Source organism: Dermacentor albipictus, chromosome 9 (assembly GCF_038994185.2).
Source record: "Dermacentor albipictus isolate Rhodes 1998 colony chromosome 9, USDA_Dalb.pri_finalv2, whole genome shotgun sequence".
NCBI classification, from domain to species: domain Eukaryota; kingdom Metazoa; phylum Arthropoda; class Arachnida; order Ixodida; family Ixodidae; genus Dermacentor; species Dermacentor albipictus.
Window position 1 is genome coordinate 100955080 of NC_091829.1, and position 17986 is coordinate 100973065.

The 17986-nt window shown below is 46.4% G+C and overlaps 1 protein-coding gene and 1 long non-coding RNA gene across 2 annotated transcripts; one reads left to right on the forward strand and one right to left on the reverse strand.

Moving 5' to 3' along the window:
* Positions 1 to 1346: 1346 nt before the first annotated feature.
* LOC139049577 (E3 ubiquitin-protein ligase MARCHF1-like) lies at positions 1347 to 10999 on the reverse strand. The gene is made up of 2 exons (XM_070525135.1): positions 10637 to 10999; positions 1347 to 8487 (listed from the first exon to the last, which is right to left on the reverse strand). The coding sequence occupies exons 1-2, from the start codon at positions 10862 to 10864 to the stop codon at positions 8044 to 8046; spliced, it is 672 nt and encodes a 223-aa protein (XP_070381236.1). The 5' UTR covers positions 10865 to 10999; the 3' UTR covers positions 1347 to 8043.
* Positions 11000 to 11185: 186 nt separating this feature from the next.
* Positions 11186 to 17923, forward strand: LOC139049578 (uncharacterized). Its single transcript, XR_011508407.1, has 3 exons — positions 11186 to 12078; positions 13708 to 13771; positions 17597 to 17923. It is a non-coding gene; the product is annotated as an uncharacterized lncRNA (long non-coding RNA).
* The last annotated feature ends 63 nt before the right edge of the window (positions 17924 to 17986 follow it).

The following is a 17986-nucleotide window of genomic DNA, read 5'->3' on the forward strand; positions in this document are numbered from 1 at the left end:
AGCTTTGGCTGTGAGAGACACAATAGCCAAGGGGTTCAAATCAACTTTGACCACATGGGGCTCTTTAAAGGGACACTAAAGTGAAAAATGATTTTTTATGCATCAGTAAATTACCGTTCTACAACACCAAAAACACCACTCTTACAATGATAAGACGTTTGGTAAGCCAGAACAAGCGCAAGAACGAAATACGGGTGGCGACGCCTACTTGAGTTCCCGCACCTGGGGGCTGTGACGTCATGGATTTTGATGGCATCTTCTAGGGCCTACTAATTATATATAGCGGTACAGATTGACTACATTGTGTTCTAAAGGAACCAAATATTAAACATGGCAAGTTTCGGGAACCTTTATTCAGCCAACGCAGCCCAAATGTGAAAACATACTTTGGAATCTCTGAAATCACGCTGACGTAGTGGCGTTGGGGTTTCGGCGCGAAATTCAAATACTGATACTTGGACCTTCATTTTCTCATATAATAATCAAACTATTTTTTTGAAATGACTGCCTGCAGGGTTCTCAAACAGTGCTCCATTAGTCTAAACTGATTTATTGTTTCCCTTTAAACACGTCTAGCTACAGTTGGCCACAAAAGTTTACAGGGCACGTGATAAAAAAAAAAATCTGAATTCCCACAAAGCACGAGCACATAGCTCCACATTCAAAGTGCAGTAGCCTTTGCAAACTGCACAGTGACCCATTAAATCAGAGGTGCCATCCTTAACACAGCTAAAATTTATATCTGCCATGGGACCTGTGCCCCGTAATGCCTTGTGGAAAACTGTACATAGGTATTTCTGCATTTCACCTTATCAAAATGCAGCTGGCACGGCTCAGAGTTAAACCTACAACCTCATGATAAACAGCAGATTGCCGTGGTCAGCGAGGCTGCATGGCTGCACCTACAGGTCTAGATGAGCCTTCCTTGCTGCCGCGCAAATCTGTCTATTTATTTAGTTATTAGATAGTGTTCTAGGGCCTGAGAGCATTACAGGTAGAAGTGATTAGATACCACTACATCTAGGCAGTGCTTTCATTTAAAAGTTGGCCAAATTGGGTTTTGTGTCAGCTATTTCTTCTTTTTAAAATTTTTATATGGTCTGTGTTAAAAGTAGAGAAATGGTTTCACAGAGATAGGTTGTGCCATAGATGCCTCAACAATCACGCTTACTTTTCTAACAGGCTATTTCCGTCAATGGCACTTCAGAGTGGTCTGCGTGAGTGAGCAAGGTCTGCGGAGCAATATCTGACAAGCAATGCCCCAATGCCAGCTACTTAACTGCACATAGAGTGCTGGCAAGCTGTTTGCCACAAATGGACATGCTTGGCCACCAGGACACCACAAGTACAAGTTTGTACACCAAAGTCTCTTTATTCATGGACCACACAGATTCCACTCTGAACATGACTAAACAACAGTGACTAAATTGTGGCAAAAGCTCTGCCACAAACACCGAGGGCACATTATTATTCAAGCACGTTTTCACACTGCACGCACAGTGACACTTGCTTCACATGCCACGAGGGCATGTGCATGTCGAGATCCTTCCGTCTTCTTCCCAAAGTACAGCACTTTAGGTGCCGCACAAAATCACAAAACACAAATTTTTGCTTCTGTTCCACGCACCAGCATAGAGTGCCGATGCCAAATATGACTGCTTTGCGCCTACAAACAGGAAACTGAAGCTTAAAGCTGCCTGGTAGGCATGGAAATGTAGAGACATCAAAGACAAAATGCTGGTCCCAAAATGGGCTCAGTGGATGACAGCATGTTTGCACCCTTTTGCAGCAAATCTGCATGCAAATAAGGCATCACAATAGAAGAGGGCCTTTAAAAAATTTACCAGCATAATTTCCGCTACAGTACATGCGAATGTAAGCTGCCTTAGTCATGCACCAATTGACCCAAGTACCATTCTAACCTAGTCCAGCGTCTACTTGTCTTCACGACATCAGCATTTATTTACTGATTGTATCGAGTTGTCCAGGGATGCCATCCTTAACAGTGCCAAGTTCCACTCCGTTGTCAAATTCACCACCTTGTCATCTCTGATTGGCAAACGGAGCCAGCTACACTAGGACCCTCTCTGATTGGCTCAAAATGCCAACATGGCGTAATTGGACAACACTGGATAATTTGACAAGAGTCTGGCATAGCACCCTAGTAGTACAATGTGAGCGACAAAATGCACAATGGATTGGCACCTCGGCTGTCCAAGTGTAACAAGAAAACACCCTGTGCGTTATCCATTGAAAGTGAATTCCACTGGTTGATCAAAGAGTGATTTTCTACTCCACAGCAGAGAACTTGTTTCCTTAGTGGTCAGCTCAGAGTGTAGCTGCATTTTCCAGCAGTTGTTTCACATCAAACCATTGTGGGGTGCATCACTCTGTCTTGCTCTGCCACCAAAGCATGGATTTGACCGGAAGGTGGAGAGCACCACGTCACTTCTGTTGGCTTTGCTGCATGACAGAAGTGACATCACATCATGTTGCTGCTATACTAGCAATATGATGTTCTCGCACAGGAGGTTAGAAGTTGCAAAATCCAAGATCGACACCAGCACTTGCCCAAGGATTCAAATAACTCCTCCGAAACAACCAGTGCAGTTCACCCACAAGTTTCAGGTCGAACAGCAATGACAGCAGTATCAAGCGCAAGGATGTTGAAGGCACCTTAGCAGGAACACAGTTTGAGAGATTCCTTTGGTCATCAGCGCAGAAAAAGAGTGCAGTGCACAAAGCATTCCCTTTGCAAAGTCTGCTCAGTGGAGAATGCACAGCGAGCAAATGTGGGGCTCTACTAAGGTGTTTCAATTCACATCGTTGTGACAAGGTGCTGGAACACCAAATGCTCATGTTTGTCAGCGCAGCGGTTGGATTCATCACTGGTAGGGCAACAGGTCTTCCTTCTTCCTAGTGTTCTCCAGTTAATCGATTTCATAACCTAATCATCTTACCTCACCCCCTGCTGGCCTGACTGTTTCTCCCTCCTCCCTCCCTGTTGCACCAAAAGGCAGCTGGCTATCTGCTCCAAACACCAAGTTTTCATGAACAATTACATGTAGTAAACTTTTAAGTAGGCGAGATTGAGAGAGAAAAAAAAAAGAAAAGACAGTGCAAGGTCACTCATGGCTCACATTCTGCCCATTCTATACAGCGTAGAAGTCGGACACATTTTCTCTAATGCCGGAGATAAAGCTCAACACAATCAAAATGGTGGCGACAGCCACGTGTCTTGTCATAATGTCAGAGTTAAGTACCATGTTGAAATATGACAAGAAGCATCACAGGGCAAGCCACAGCCGGCAAATACGAAAAGATTGTTTTGAATTCTGGTACCTTCCTCCCAAACAAAAATTTTTTTGCGGATGCCATCTGTCAATGCCCACAGACACGTTGAGCCAGCTGAAGTGGACACCTGCCGTCGGAGCTGGATAGCAACCAGTTCTCAAGGCCATCTACCGACTACGCCCTGTGGCTCTATTAGGCCTTAACTGCACCTTACATCATGCAGAAGTGAAGGAATCCCCAAAAGCGGTCAGTCGAGAACATCGGGAGCGTCGGAGCCTTTCCTTATAAGGCGCTTTGAACCAGCCCAGGTTAAGCAAACGCATTCCGCGAGTCATGCACAGAACTGGAAACACTTCGACAAAGTATTCCAGTTGTAGACTGTATGTGGAGCTCACAAGCAGAATGTGAAGTTAGGAGGTGAACATTTGAAATTATACAGACTAATTAAACTTCAACCAAGTAGGTGTATTAAATTTAACCGAATGTTTCCGAGTCCTTCTGACTTCTTCATCAGGACTGACTTTGGGAAGCTACAGCAGCTTCTTATTCTTACAATGGGCTGACAGCCCATTAGATTATATATAATCGGTTGTACCCATTTGGTTAGGCCTACTTTATTAAGATTAGACCTACTTGGTTAGCATTTAATTAGCCCAATAGATAATGTTAAAAACATGGCGGTGATGTGTTTTCAGCTCTTGCAATTGCGCTTGGCATGAAGCTAGCTCTCTCGCTTTTGAAATGGAGCACTTCTTTTTTGTCCTTTCCCAGCCAGTTTCAGCTTAACATCAGGCAGCCAGCTACTGGCCGACCGTTTAGATGGACAACGAGCAGTTCTTGTACAGACATCTGGACAGACGGGAGTAAGGCAGCCCATGACGGAGCAAATGCCCACAGCATTCCACCTTGTTGCAGCTGTGTGAATGAGGCTATGACCTAAGGCAGTACAGCCATTCTCTTAGCTGCATATTTGGTTTTGTAATTTCCAAAAAACAAATGCAAAAAGGTGCTGGAACACAAACAAGACACCATGTCGGGAACATAACAAGGCCTTAACAAGCCTTTCTGGGCCGTTGCACCTCTATGTGCCCTTTCACTGCCTGGTTGCTTTACCTCGAGGCTGTAAAGTAAGAATGTAAAAGTTAATTTACAGCTAGATAAAAATCCACAATGGAAGTTGGCAGGAAAAGATGTAATACGGTGTGCCCAGGATGTAGCTTTGTCGACTACTGACCTCTGCAGTGATGTAAAAACATCAGATCCATAGAAGCAGTTCTGCTAAAGGTCATAGGTGAATACAAAAGCCAAGCTCTGCATTTTGCCTTCAGGCATTAAAAACAGCACATAACAATGCAAATAAAATCACTGGCCGGGCTGCTGACTGTTTCCTCGCTTTGATGGGCGGACAAGCATCGACCCTTTTATTTTATTTTACGTCTTTTCAAGTAGTACATATATTCATGAAGCTGGACTTTCTTCGTTCGAGCAAGGGCTGAAAGAAAACCAGTTAAACAGCAAAGAAATGATTCTGCAGTCATTTGGCCCTAAAGGGCAACATGCACCAGCGCTTGAGCAGAACAGGCATTCCACTGTCAAATCTCTCAGTGGTGTTGCCTTGAAGAGCAGCTGCCTTAAAGAGCACTTGCATTGCATGTGCTCAAACACATGCTCACGCACCAAGTCACGCACAGTGGCTGCCAGCATGGGACATTGAGTTTACAAGAAAAATTTGGCGCCGCAGTCTACAAGTTTGATAATGGGTGCTGTGTCACCGTGGGAAGGCTGGGATGTGGGCGTGTGATCCTTGTCTTGGAACGTGGCTTGGCTTAAAACATAGTTTCATTGTGGTTATGGTTCAATAATGCTTTCCTGGAATGTAATCGCCATACAAAGTCCTTGCTTGCCCGTGACACATCTTTTCTTACTGTTTACTCGGATTTATTGAACAAATGAAGGAAACAAAACTGTATGATTCAAACTAATGCACACTAAGTGCAGATAGTGTAAATTATCTTCTATCTTCAGTGCCCGCCAGTACATTTAATATACAACCCGGCAGGAGTTCTTAAGGTTTAGCAAAAAATTTGTTTTAGATAATAATGAAGAGAAATTTGCCTTTTATACGCTGCTTCAGTAAGGAGTGAACAATCATAACAGATGAATGCTGCTATCAAGATGTATCTGGTGATGCCTTGGCTATCTGAGAAAGGTGACAATCCAAAGTTGCCACATCCCAGCATGCCCATGCATACAACCACATGGCAGCATGTCGGACAAATGCGCGAGTGAGTTGATGGGAGGACGGCTGCCGTGGTAGCTTAATGGTAGAGCACCATTTTGTCTTTCGAAAGGTGCGGCTTTGTTTCCCACCAGCGGCATGCTGTCTTTTCCCATCCACATTTATTTTGCCTTTCATATTATTTGCGCATTCCAATGAAATAAACATGAGTTAATTTCTCCTATGCTTATCCTGGCTTTATTGTCTGTTTCCCTCATACAGCCTCATATGACTAACTACCAGTGACACTTGTTAGCGTACAAAGCTCACTGGTACGCAGGGTCATAAGCTTAGATGGTTTGGCTAAACAGCTGCCTGGAAGTGCCAATTGAGCGAAAAGAAAAGAAAGACTGTCACATACAAACAAACAGCCACATCACACTTTAATGCAGGGCTTGGCACTGACCAACTAGCACGGAACAATGTGCTAGGAGCAATGGTTCTGCACGTAAGCCTGGCAGCTAAAACCACCTGACAAGCCATGTAGGTGCTGCAAAGCTGCTGTGCTTTGGAAAATTGCCCCTTCATGAAGAGGGATTCGTGATAGTCCCTTTGGTCGTTTGCTCCCTCTCTCACATATAGAACTTTCCGACAAGAACTCCCTGGGCACAACCGTAATCTGCGCCGGACTCTTGTGAGCAGGCGTGAACACCTGCCTGAAAAGCCCTCTTAAAATTGTGCCACATGCTTTTTTGGAACACCCCAAAAAAGCACATGGTCTGACTGTTGATAGTTGACAGCTGCAAGGTGTACACAGCTTCAAAAGAAGGTGTCACACACCTTCCGCTGCTATGACACGAGACTCTCTGACCCCTACGATTGATCGATTGATTAAATAAATTAATCAACTCCCTGTGAGACTCATTCCTCTCTATTGCCTAAAGGACTAGTGCTTCTGAAGTTTCGCACGTTGGCACAGATCCTGCCCGCCATCTGCTACTATATATATAATGTTTAAGCAACATTAAAGCATAGGGACGTTTGAACTGTGAACTTTTCGCATCAAATGGAATGCCGAATGTCTGTCCGCACACAAAAGTATAAAAAGAAAGAGAATGATGAAATGCTGTAAAATTAGTTCACTTCCTTCAATAAATGCGATGTCGTTTGAAAGTCTGCTCAATAGTGAAGCTTGTGAAGGAGCAAAATGCGAAAAACCACCACCTTTTCTATTTGGCTTACAATGGCCAGCTGATGCAGCTGGGAGACCATACACATGGACCCAGTTATTGTAACATCATCCTGTAACACCAGCGTTGCCCCAAACAAACATTCGATTTGTTTCCACTGCCCCTGGACGCCCGGCCCAAGCTTGCCAAAGACGTACAACTACACATGCGACAAGACAACCAGTGCCCTTTCGCATGTCCCATGTTCCAGTATGAATTGGCATGATTTTGGGAAGCTACCGCAAGCAAAACACGAGACTTGAAGAAAGGCACAACACGAAGCGGTACTGACAACTGATGCATCAGTCATTCGTTGTCAGTACCGCTTCGTGTTGTCCCTTTCTTCAAGTCTTGTAATTTGCTTGCGGCAACTTCCCAAAATCATGAATCACCGACTGGCCTGCACCCACACTCTGCTATGAATTGGCAGCTCATGTAATGGCCTCGCTGAGCGCACTGCCCTCACATAGTCTCACTTACTTTAATCTAAAGGAAAGCAAGGTTGCTCATTTGTTTGCCATTTCCTCACAATAATCCTGCAAAAGAGCTGCCGATGACCGTTTCACGGACGTTCAAGCATTACGGCAAGGCAGGGTAAAAGAAGTCAAGGTTTTGGGCTGCAAAGGGGTCTCGCACTTGACGCAAGAAACGTGATCCATTCACGTCCACGCTGCATCAATGCAACATAGTGTTGGATTTCTGCGTCTCCTCACACCGGGCACGTGCCAGGAATTTAGGTGCTCCAGGGGTTTCATGGCAACACGCTCAACCTACAGTCAAGCTCGGTAGGAAAAATGAGGCGGTGATTAACACCAGCCGAGATGATGCAGCACATGGAGTTTTCTAAGAAACCACTGCGATCCTCTGCGACGTCCCATTAACCTAGTGACCAGACAACAGCAAAAAAGAGTGCACCAGCCCTGGCCAACAGGGCTGCATCTCACGAAGTTGGCAATCTGACAATTGACAACACTGAAGACCTGCAAAGAACACAAATGCAACAAACACCTTCCAGGGGCAAACACAAGTTTGCTCACATTTAAGGCGAAGCTGAGACTGCTTAGTTGTAGACTGTTCCCTGGTGGAGACAGAGGACCGCAGACTGTTTTTTAAAAAAGAAATGCAATACAGGCAGCAAACAGCACAAAGACAACAAACACCTTACAGAAACAAGCACATGCTGCCTTACACAAGTGAAGGTGAGACAGCTTATTTGTTTTCAAATGCACTTACAGAGATCAAACAAACCTCCAGCCAAGCTTAGTTGTAAACTTGCTCCTGCAAGCAGGTCAAAAGCGCACGTCAGACAGCCACGGGTCCACGCTTTGCGTCGTACTCATCTATGTACCACTGCTGGTTGAGATAGACGAATCGCAGAAGCAACCGGTAGAGGGTGCTGCGGGCGGTGACCTCCACGTACATGGCCACAAAGAAGGCCAGGAAGAACAGCACCCCACACACCAGCGTCACCAGCTCCGAGTGGGTGAGGTCGCTCCGACGGCCGGACGTCGTTGTTGTCGTCGACGGCGCCTCCTGGCGGAAGCAGACGATTGTGACGGTGGCACAGGCCACCATGACGATCACTGCCAGCAGGAAGACGCTGTGCAGGACCTTGTCGCGTGGCGAGCACGGTGGGAGGCGCCAGGAGCCGCCGGCCCGGAATTTCTTGTGCCATTGGTACTGGTACTGGCAGAGCTCGCAGCTTGGCGGCTTGCGGGACTTCTTACTCAGTATCTCCAGCCAGCGCTGTGCACACCAAACAACAAAGCCGTTGTTCTTGCATTTACAGTGCAATACTTATATTAACTTATTCATCTACTTTACTTTGGTATTTCAAATATTCTTTGACAGTTTAAATTTCTACTACGCATCTTATGACAGACGCATCTTTCTTCATGAAACCTTGCATGATGAATTAAGTTTTATGTTAAATTCAATTCACATGAAGTTGTGGACATTGGAAAGCTGGCACATTATGTTGCCCTGTGAGAAATGTTAATCTGAATGCTGCTTTGCGTATCCTCTGTTACACTTAATCTGAGTGCTTGCTTGGTATTCAACCAGCTACTACCTTTTAGGTTATCAGTTCAAACAGTGTTTCGTACATATCCTTTGGTTTCTTGAAAGTAACATTAAAAAATTAAAAAGAATGAAAGAACTTGGAACCCATAGAGGCACAGACAATGAGAAAACTTTCAGAGACAAATCTGTTGTTTAGTGGTTCAGTTCAGTGCTAGCTAGATTGTATTGGCTGATGTCTAGAATCAGTCCTTCACCAGAGTACCTGTGTACATGGTTTTCTGGTATCAACCTCAATCAAGTTGAATGTTTGCAAACATGTATGACACATCACAACACACATATGACAAATTATAACACAATAGTTTCATAATAGCTGGCCTGGTTATCAGCCTTTGCCTTTAGAGCACAACTGTTGCATGATGCTGTTATAGTTGCTTTTTATTGATTTTTCTCCGTGGCCTGAATGAAAAATGATGAATCACTGTCAGCGATCCTCTATGCAAAATTGTGTGGCTTTGTCGGTTCACCCTTTCTACTAAGCAATTACAGTATACAGCCACTGTGTTTTAAAGTATTCCAGCCAAACAAACAAACACATGCTAGGACAGCCACATTCTATTTAGGCTATTTAGCAAAAGCAAAGGTTTGATGTGCATGTGTATGGTGTGGGAATTTCAAGCCAATGTCAGCCATTCTTGTACTGTATATACCAATATAAGTTTCTGAAATGATGCGCTGATAACAGCTGCACTTGTCTAGCTTCCACCAATACCCCAATGCCTGAGAACATACCTCGCGAAGTATACAATCAAAAGCAACCTAATTATATTAGTTGAAAACAGGAGCAGACTGAACCAAAAGATATGAACATAAACCTGTGACTGCTCATCTAATTCCCAAGGAAGAAGTTGTAGTTTAAGAATGGCTATAAATGGGTGTAACTTGACACTCAAATAAGCATTCAGCTGTTGTTCTTCAAACAGTTTCAATTCCCACATTTATTTGATCAATTATTCCTTTCCACATTTATTTGATCAATTATTTCTTTCCACCGATGTGCTGGTCTCGGTGCCATTGTGTGTGCAACTTCTGCCAGTAGTTGGCTTTATCTGTATACGTCACACAACACAAATACTTGCGAACGTTACATGGAGATTAATAATTGCCCGGGCACGCAATTCAAGTTCATTCGCGAGCTTCTCCGCCCGTTCGCTGCAACATGCGTACGAACATGCACATCCGGACCGGATTCGGGGTGCACCATTCGGGAATGACGACGACGAGCAGCTCGAGGGAGCATTAACCTCGCCGGGGCACCAGCCCGAGATGCGGGGCGTCGTTTCGCTTGCGCTGCTCAGAGACCCACAACAATTGGCCACCAGCGAATTAAGCGAACGGGACTGTACGAATTCAAGGATGTTAATTAGAGCGTGGGAGGGGCATATCAGAGTTAAACGACTAAACAGAGAGAACGCACGTTCTTTTTTTCGTTAATTGTTGATTAGCGTCAAAAACCGGCAGCCGCCTAGAATCTGCCGCGACCGAGGCGGGACGCGAACGCGAAGCCGCCGCTTTCACGAAGACTACCTTTTTTTTCTCTCTTCGTTTTCTTTTGTAACCCCGTTATGCATATACGAGTGCAATTAACGACAGCGCCGCGATAGCAGGAATAACTGCTCCATATTTAGAGGCCCTTATAAATTTCATCCGCGTAAGGCGAACTGCCGGACGCTGAGCAGGCACTCGTGTGGACCATGCAGATAAGCATCTCCCATTCCAGTGACCGCAATCAATTTGACGCGCGCGCACGCAAGCTCCGTGCGGACGACGGTCAGCTGGCGATCAGCTGTGCGCGCGCGCGCTCTTTGCTCACCGTGAGGCACCCGCAGTGGATGTACTGCACGGTGCCGGAGCAGCGGCAGGGCGAGATGAGCGGGTCATCGTCTCGGGCCGGCATGTGGCAGATCTTGCAGAACGGCCCGCAGTCCTCGGTAATGCAGGGCACGACCTCGGCGGGCTCGATGAGCTGCTGCTCGCAGGCCGCATCCGCGGTAACCGCCTTCGCCCAAACGTGCACCTCGGGCTCGCCCGCTTGGTCCATGGCCCGCGGGACAAACCATAGCGAGTCGCGGCGTCCTCGCTTCTTCGGGCTCGAGCCACAGGGCGCGCGATCTTCCCCAGCAGCGCGGGCAAGTTCACGACCGGGGGGAACGCCGGTCCTTTGTTTACCTCGACCGCACGTACCGCAACGCGGAGACGGCAGCGCCGGGCAGAACGGGTAGTCGTATGATACGGCGCGCGCCAGACGACAACCGCGCTCCTCGCACAGCCAGCCAATGGGAGTCGGGCATGGACGGGCGCTCACGGGTCGCGTACGTCACCGCAAGGGGATCGAGCTACTAGTACACTGTAATCGAGCGGATGGATCAAGGCTGGCTAGCCAGCTGAGAGCACCGTATTCTGTGACCAGCGGCGCTTCGAAGAGGGCGGCGAGATCAACGTCTTGAGCCTGTTCAAGCCTTGTTGCTTCCTCAGAGATGTGCGCGCCCACTTTCGAAAACCAGAATGGAGCGCCGCTAGATTCGTGCTTTCCGCGGTCCGTCGCCTCCTCGTCGACACGCGGCAGCATCGATGGCCCGCACGAATGTGTTTCGCTTTCTCCGCTGGTAAGTGCGCCCCCACGCCGCTCTCGATCGTCGGGATCGCGGCTCTTCTTCCTGGCAAGCTGCCCCGCCGCTTTCGCGCTCGACTGCCCCGTCGAGGAGAGGGGGGTGGCGAATCACGCCCGGCACCACCCAAACAGGACCGCGTCAATCGGCAGCTGCAACGGGGGACCTCCTCGCCCGCACATCGGCGGCGTGGATGCACCTGGACCCCTCATCGCCGCGGGAGGCGAGGGCTTGTTACCAGCGCGGCTTCACCGTGCCATGTGTGCATCGCGAAAGCGTCGCCGACGCGACCGCGGTTCTGCCGGCGTTCTGCTTCCTAGCATCCTCGGAGCCTCTTGACTGCGATACCGCGCCGGAGTGTGAAGCGCGCGTTTCAAAACCACCGTCTCTCGAGGCGACGGCCGTGGACACCGCGCGGTGAACCAACTCTACCCGTCCGCTACAGCAGAAGCAGCGCTGGCTGCGGTATGGCAGCTCCAGCGGTCGCAGGTGGACTCTCCGGCTAGACCGCGCGCAGCCTCTGCTGGTCATGCATCGCGAGGCGTCATCGGCGTCCCATCATGATCGACCCCAAGGTGTTCGTCGCACTGCTCGTGCTCTCCACGGCGTTCATCGTTGCCGCCATCGTGGGCGCAGTTTGCTGTCTGTGAGTGACCATTTTTGAACGGCGCGATTTATTCGGCGACTTACGCAAACGCGCGATTGCTAATGAGAAGCAGCTCGTGCCTTCCTGTACGGTGGCTACTACGGACACAAATCGGCAACCTTTTTCTTTTTTTGCGGCGGAAGAAAGAACAAAAGCCACGTACAGAGATCCGCGCTTCCTAGAAACCCGTTCCCGGTTTCATCTGGACGCCGGCCAAAGTTGCGGCGGTTGCATGCGCGTCGTCTTGCAAGATCGACGACTGCAATGAAGGCACGTGCTTGGAAGAGACGATATGGGACCTTCCAGGAAAAGCCTGAGTGCGACCGCCCTGTAGTGCCTTATAGCGTAGGCCGACGCATTCGACTGCATTACAGCCGGCCCCTTTTAACCGGCATAATTTTTTTCGCTTTCTACTGTCAAGTACTTGCAGTTTATGCGCAGATATCACAGCAGTAATCCAGTTGAAGAGTAGCACCAGTATGGATAAATTAAGAAAAAAAAAGATTTCTATCGCTACAATACCTGAAACCGCAGGGCCGTGGTGTAGTTTAACGTAGACTAGCAGTTAGTCATATAGTTCATGGCATTTGGTTGCCCTTGCAACTATTTAAGTGTCAAACGAAATTTCTTTTTGTTTCGGCTTACCTAGAACGTTTCAGCTCCAGTTCAACTCCGAAACAAAAGACTGACAGTTCAAACTGGTTCAAGTAAGAACAATTACAGGAAGAGAGCACAAATTTATTTTGGCAGAACTCTTTGCTGCTGCTAAACTGCACTGAAAGATTACGCCACTTGTTCAAGCTGCATGTAGTTACAAGATAATGATGCAGATCCAACACCAGTGCTGGAATCTGAAGCAAAGCTTTATTGTGAAAGAGAGAGGGAATATATTGAGGAAACACAGGGATGCTGCTACTCTGCTCAGAGGGAAAGGGAGAAAAATAGACGAGTGAGAACGATGGCGGACAGACAGTAGTAGGATGCGACTATATACATGTTCCCGTTTGTCTCAGCCATGAATCTGGGCCTGCATTAACAAAACAATCTAATAGAGCCTTGATGGCATGCTTCATTGATATGTTCGGTCAATGGCGCAGTAACACTTTTTTACTGAACAGCGTGTTGATAAGTGGCTGACAAAGAGATCAATGCCTGCAGTTCACAGTCGTACCGGGGACAAGCAACAAGTGTATGTGCCTCACCATCCTGGGTGCTTTGCACGCATCGCAGCCTGGAGAGTCCAGACATCGGATGCGATGCAAATATTGTCACATAAACGCAACACGTAGTCTGCCTCCTGACGCAATACACTGAGAACTGTACCAACGGAGCTGCTACTTTTTAAAATCATGGCAAGATGGCGCACATTTACAAATGAGGTAGCATAGTTTAGCCACAAGTAGAGGCAATACATGGATCAAAAGCTCCAGAAAAGGTGACCAACCTGAATCGAAAAGTTAAAATTTTTCCCTCCTTTCGGTTTCACTTTAGTGAAAAAATCTTAATATTGCAATAGGAGAAAAATATTTTTCTCCCAGTTTTCGGTTCGATACCCTGCTATTTACATGCAAGTTGCCGAAAGAAAGTGAAAAGCCATACCATTGGACTCTTCTTGTTCTTTTTTCCCAGGTGTCGCGTCCTCAAGAAGGACTCTCGCAGGAGGCTCAAGGACGACTATGTCATTGTACTTGACGTAAGTGGTGACGGTCCGTGTCCATTTCATGCCTGTAACTCAACTGTGCTGCTGCTTTGTATGCTCACCATAGCGCAAGTTGCACACTCGCACAGGGCTTTAGGTTTACCGATAAAGTAATCAACTGGTGGAATGGGCAATCTATGTTGGACCAGTTCCTTCGCACAACATACTCCTATTCACTTATAGCAGGCAACACTCGGAAGGCTAAAGCGACTTCTCTCACTGCTTGCTTTCGCAACTGAAAAATAGTGCGTCACACATGAAAGACAGAGCCACGCATCATGTAATCCGACATAAAATTGGCGCTCGCATTATGTCATGCAAAATATGACGTATGTATTACATCACATGGGTCAAGATGTGAGCCCACTTACAACAGAATGAGCGAGTGACATGTTTGAGCAACTTAATAGAATACATAATCTGACAATCCCTAGTGCCCACAAGTTCTAGTTGCAATATACCAGGTGCTTTTTTAAGACCGTGCAGAATATTTTAAAGTTGAGTCTGGATACCATAATTCTAGTCGTAAAGCTGGATTACTTGGAGGTGGACATTTGCACGAAAAATCAAAATGCACAATGAACAAATTAGAAAAATCACAAATTCACTGTTTAAATATCAACCGCACATTTTGCTATTTACGAATTGCAGCTAGAGAGTTCATGAGGTGTACCCACTAGGAATGAATTTTCAGAATGACGCCAGTCTTGATATATTAATTCCTAAAGGTTGCAATGAAATACATGGGTGTTCATTACTTTTGTACTTATTACTGCAAGTTTCAGGGCACCTATCTCGAAGCCCATGCAATCCTTATAGTTCATTCCAAGTGGATATGCTTTGTAAGCTCACCGGCTACAAACTCATAAATTGCAATATGTACCATAAGGTATAAACAGGGTGTCTACCAAGTTGACATTTCCAAATTCCCTGAGTTTTCCAGGTTTTCCCTGAGCACCTTTGCAAAATTCCCTGAATGAACCAGAACTTTGTTTTATGTCAAGACAGGCTGACACCATGTTGCTCGATGCTGTCACTCTCTAGTAAGCATGTTGAAACAAAAGATGACTTAATCCAGTTTAAATAGTAAGGAGTAATATCTATATTATTTAAAAAGAAAACAAAGAGAAGGTGTTTGTAAAATGCACAGCGAAAAAAATCGTAAAACCCATTCCAAATTGAGTCGAACATTTTCAAATACGAATGAAAAGGAGATGCATACATAAGTAAATATTTTTGAATATGAGCTATTTGTATCAACTGTTAGCAAGCTCATCGGTAAGAGGCCTGAACTTTGTCACAACTAAGATTCTTTTTCAGCAGCTGCAAAGTCAACCTCAAATGTGCCGACATACTCTCAGCCTGTACACATCTCAGTGTTGCGTTTCACTGCTTAACTGTTTTAAAGAGTTTATTTTGGTTTGAATGAGGGACACCTGCATCTCGGCGTCAGCCAATACTTTGTTTTTTGAGCTCAAGCTCCTTCAAAGAGGCGGCGGCACGTTTCATTTCTCGTTAATTCTTCAGTGCGTCGGTCCTTTCTGTTCTCATCTGCCTTCTGCCGCACGTCCACCCCATGGATCCTTTGAAGCATCCTCTTGGTCAGTTGTACAGTCAACGTCCGATTTTTCGGACTCCCTAGGGGCCGCAAAATCGTCCGAAAAATCGGGCAGTCCGAAAAAAATGAATGCATGTCTTTGACTGCCCTCAAGGGCTAAAATTGGCACAGGCACGTCCGAAAAAGCTCTTAAGGCCTGCCAGGACACTTATTAGGCATATCGGTGCTCATACTGTGACAGGAGACGGGGTTGCACGCGTGTATAATTAAGGAATACATACTGTGTCCCGTGACAATTGCCCCTTCCCACACTTGTTATCCTTCACTGCGTAACATTTCTGTACTAAGGCAAAGGTAACTTTTGGAGACTGGCATTACGCAACGCGCTGTGCTCTGCTAGCTTCGAAGCCAATGGCGAGGAATTACAAAGGCGGAGTCGGTGCCATTGCTGACAGCGGCGAAGTCATTCAATGAAAAACACAGCATCGCACGGCAAGAAGCTTAATAGCGAACGTAAAAGCAGCTAGGCCTAACGTTGCCGCAGTGGTGGCTACGGCTGCCAGCGGATCTGCGTGCGAGAATGCCGGTTGGAGGCGGCGAGGTAATCAAAATGGCGGCGGTGGTGGCTTTGATTAATCAATGCCACTTCAGACCTGCAGTCAGGGCAATATACATTGACTATATGGAGTACGTGGTGTTGCTGCAAAGCCGTGCGAATTATCGGTCATGCTTGAAAAATCGGACGTCTGGAAAATCGATCGTTGACTACTCTGGCAATACCTCACGCCGATGACACGGCGTCAATGACGATTCGTTGCAATTGCTCCGTTACTGGAGCCAGCATTAACACCACTTTCGTTCCCTTTCAATTTTCCCAACAGCTAACTTTCCCTGTTAAAAGTACAAATTCCCTTAGTTTTCCCTGAATATTTCCAGACTGTTCAAAATCCCTGAGAATTCCCGGTTGGTAGACACCCTGTATAAAAGTTCATTAGTCTCTTATGCATCTTAATTTCTCGTGAAGTAATGTCCGCCGCCTCAAGTAGTCTAACTCAAGGACTACAACTGCTACAAGTAATATTAAAAAAAAAAAACCTCTGCCTGGTCTAAAGAAAAGTAGGAAACATCTTGTATACGAAGCAGCTATTCCATAAGAGCATCGCAGGTAAAAAACAACATGCGGAGTGAGACTTCGGATGCGCTGCTTGTGTAGATTTTGCAACGTTACTTGCTACATATATGGAGTATACTTGCCCCGTAACAGAGGATGTAAACTGATTATGGTTGCCACTTAATGGAGTATTGTAAACTAAGTAAGCTCGCCACGTAACGAAGCACATAAACTCCGTTTCTATGTAAACGGAGCGTGCTCACCCAAGAAAATTTCAAGGACGGTACGCCTCCTGGTTGCAGCAGTTAAAGTCTGGAGAAAAACGAGCAGCAATGCATTATCCACACATTGGCACCACACAGGAATACTGAGCCAAACCAGCAATTCAGGTCCTGGTTTTTTGGCTGCTACTGATGTGCCGTTCAGTAGGCACAGCTCACGCAAACAGGACTGGAAGCTATGTAAAGAGGTCACATGAGCAAGTGTCCAGCAGTAAAAAGAAATTTATGTTTCGGGGGCTTGAATGCAAGATAGTTACCTTACTGGCAATAATTTACTATTTACCAATTAGAAATGGGATGCCACTAGAAGCTGGTTCTTGCATTTTCATTGTGCCATTTCCTGTCATCTTCACTTGTAAGATTTGTTGGCAGTAAAAGTGACATTTTGTGGCACTTATCTGAAAATTCAGCTTGACTTAATGTTTGCATTTTGTGTTCTTTTGTACTCATGTTCAGTGATGGGACTCGCCAGTCTTTTGTGTTAATATACTCTTTATGACTTCAGTGAGAAAAAAAAAACTGACAGGAAGATGACCCGGTGAAAATAAAGTGCACAAAAATCATCACTTGGGCTGAGACCATGCTACCCCTTCGCATCTCGTATTACACCAGACCGTCGAAGAGGCACAGTGCGTAAATGACTCAATGCATTGTCGAAGACTCCCTTCCCCATATTCGTTTTTCCCTTGTTTTTTCCCCACGAACATAAGCCACCGGCGAAATGCAGCATCATATTCTTGCCTCTTTGCACGCAAGAAAAAGAATGTACAGCACCAAAATTGCAGGCGAAACCAGTTTCACAACACCGTTTCGTCCTTGCAGTTCGTCGACGCATTCCGTGAACTGTCTTCTCTACCCCCACATTTCAGGGGACAGAACCGCCGCCTCCGTATACTTGGAGGAGTGTCCGCTCGGATGGACGTCGTCAATAAATAGTCTTCTCTTCGCCACGGGGACCCCCCAAAAAAGCTGGAAGTCTCTTGAGATCAGGAGCTGCTTGCACATCCAGGTGGCACCGTTTTAGCAGCGAATCGCACCCAGGTTCTGCAAGTCACTGAAGATGGCCTCCCACAGATGCACGCTTTTCAATCGTTCCCACACAATCGCAGTTCACAGGGCTATCTGCTCACATGTTCATAAGCAGTAAAACTATTTGCAACGTGAATAAACTCTGTTGTGTTCCTTATCCTTTTAAATGTGAATCGTAGCTGTTTTTACGCTTGTCATGGCAGCTTCGCACAGCAATGAATTAGGTGAAG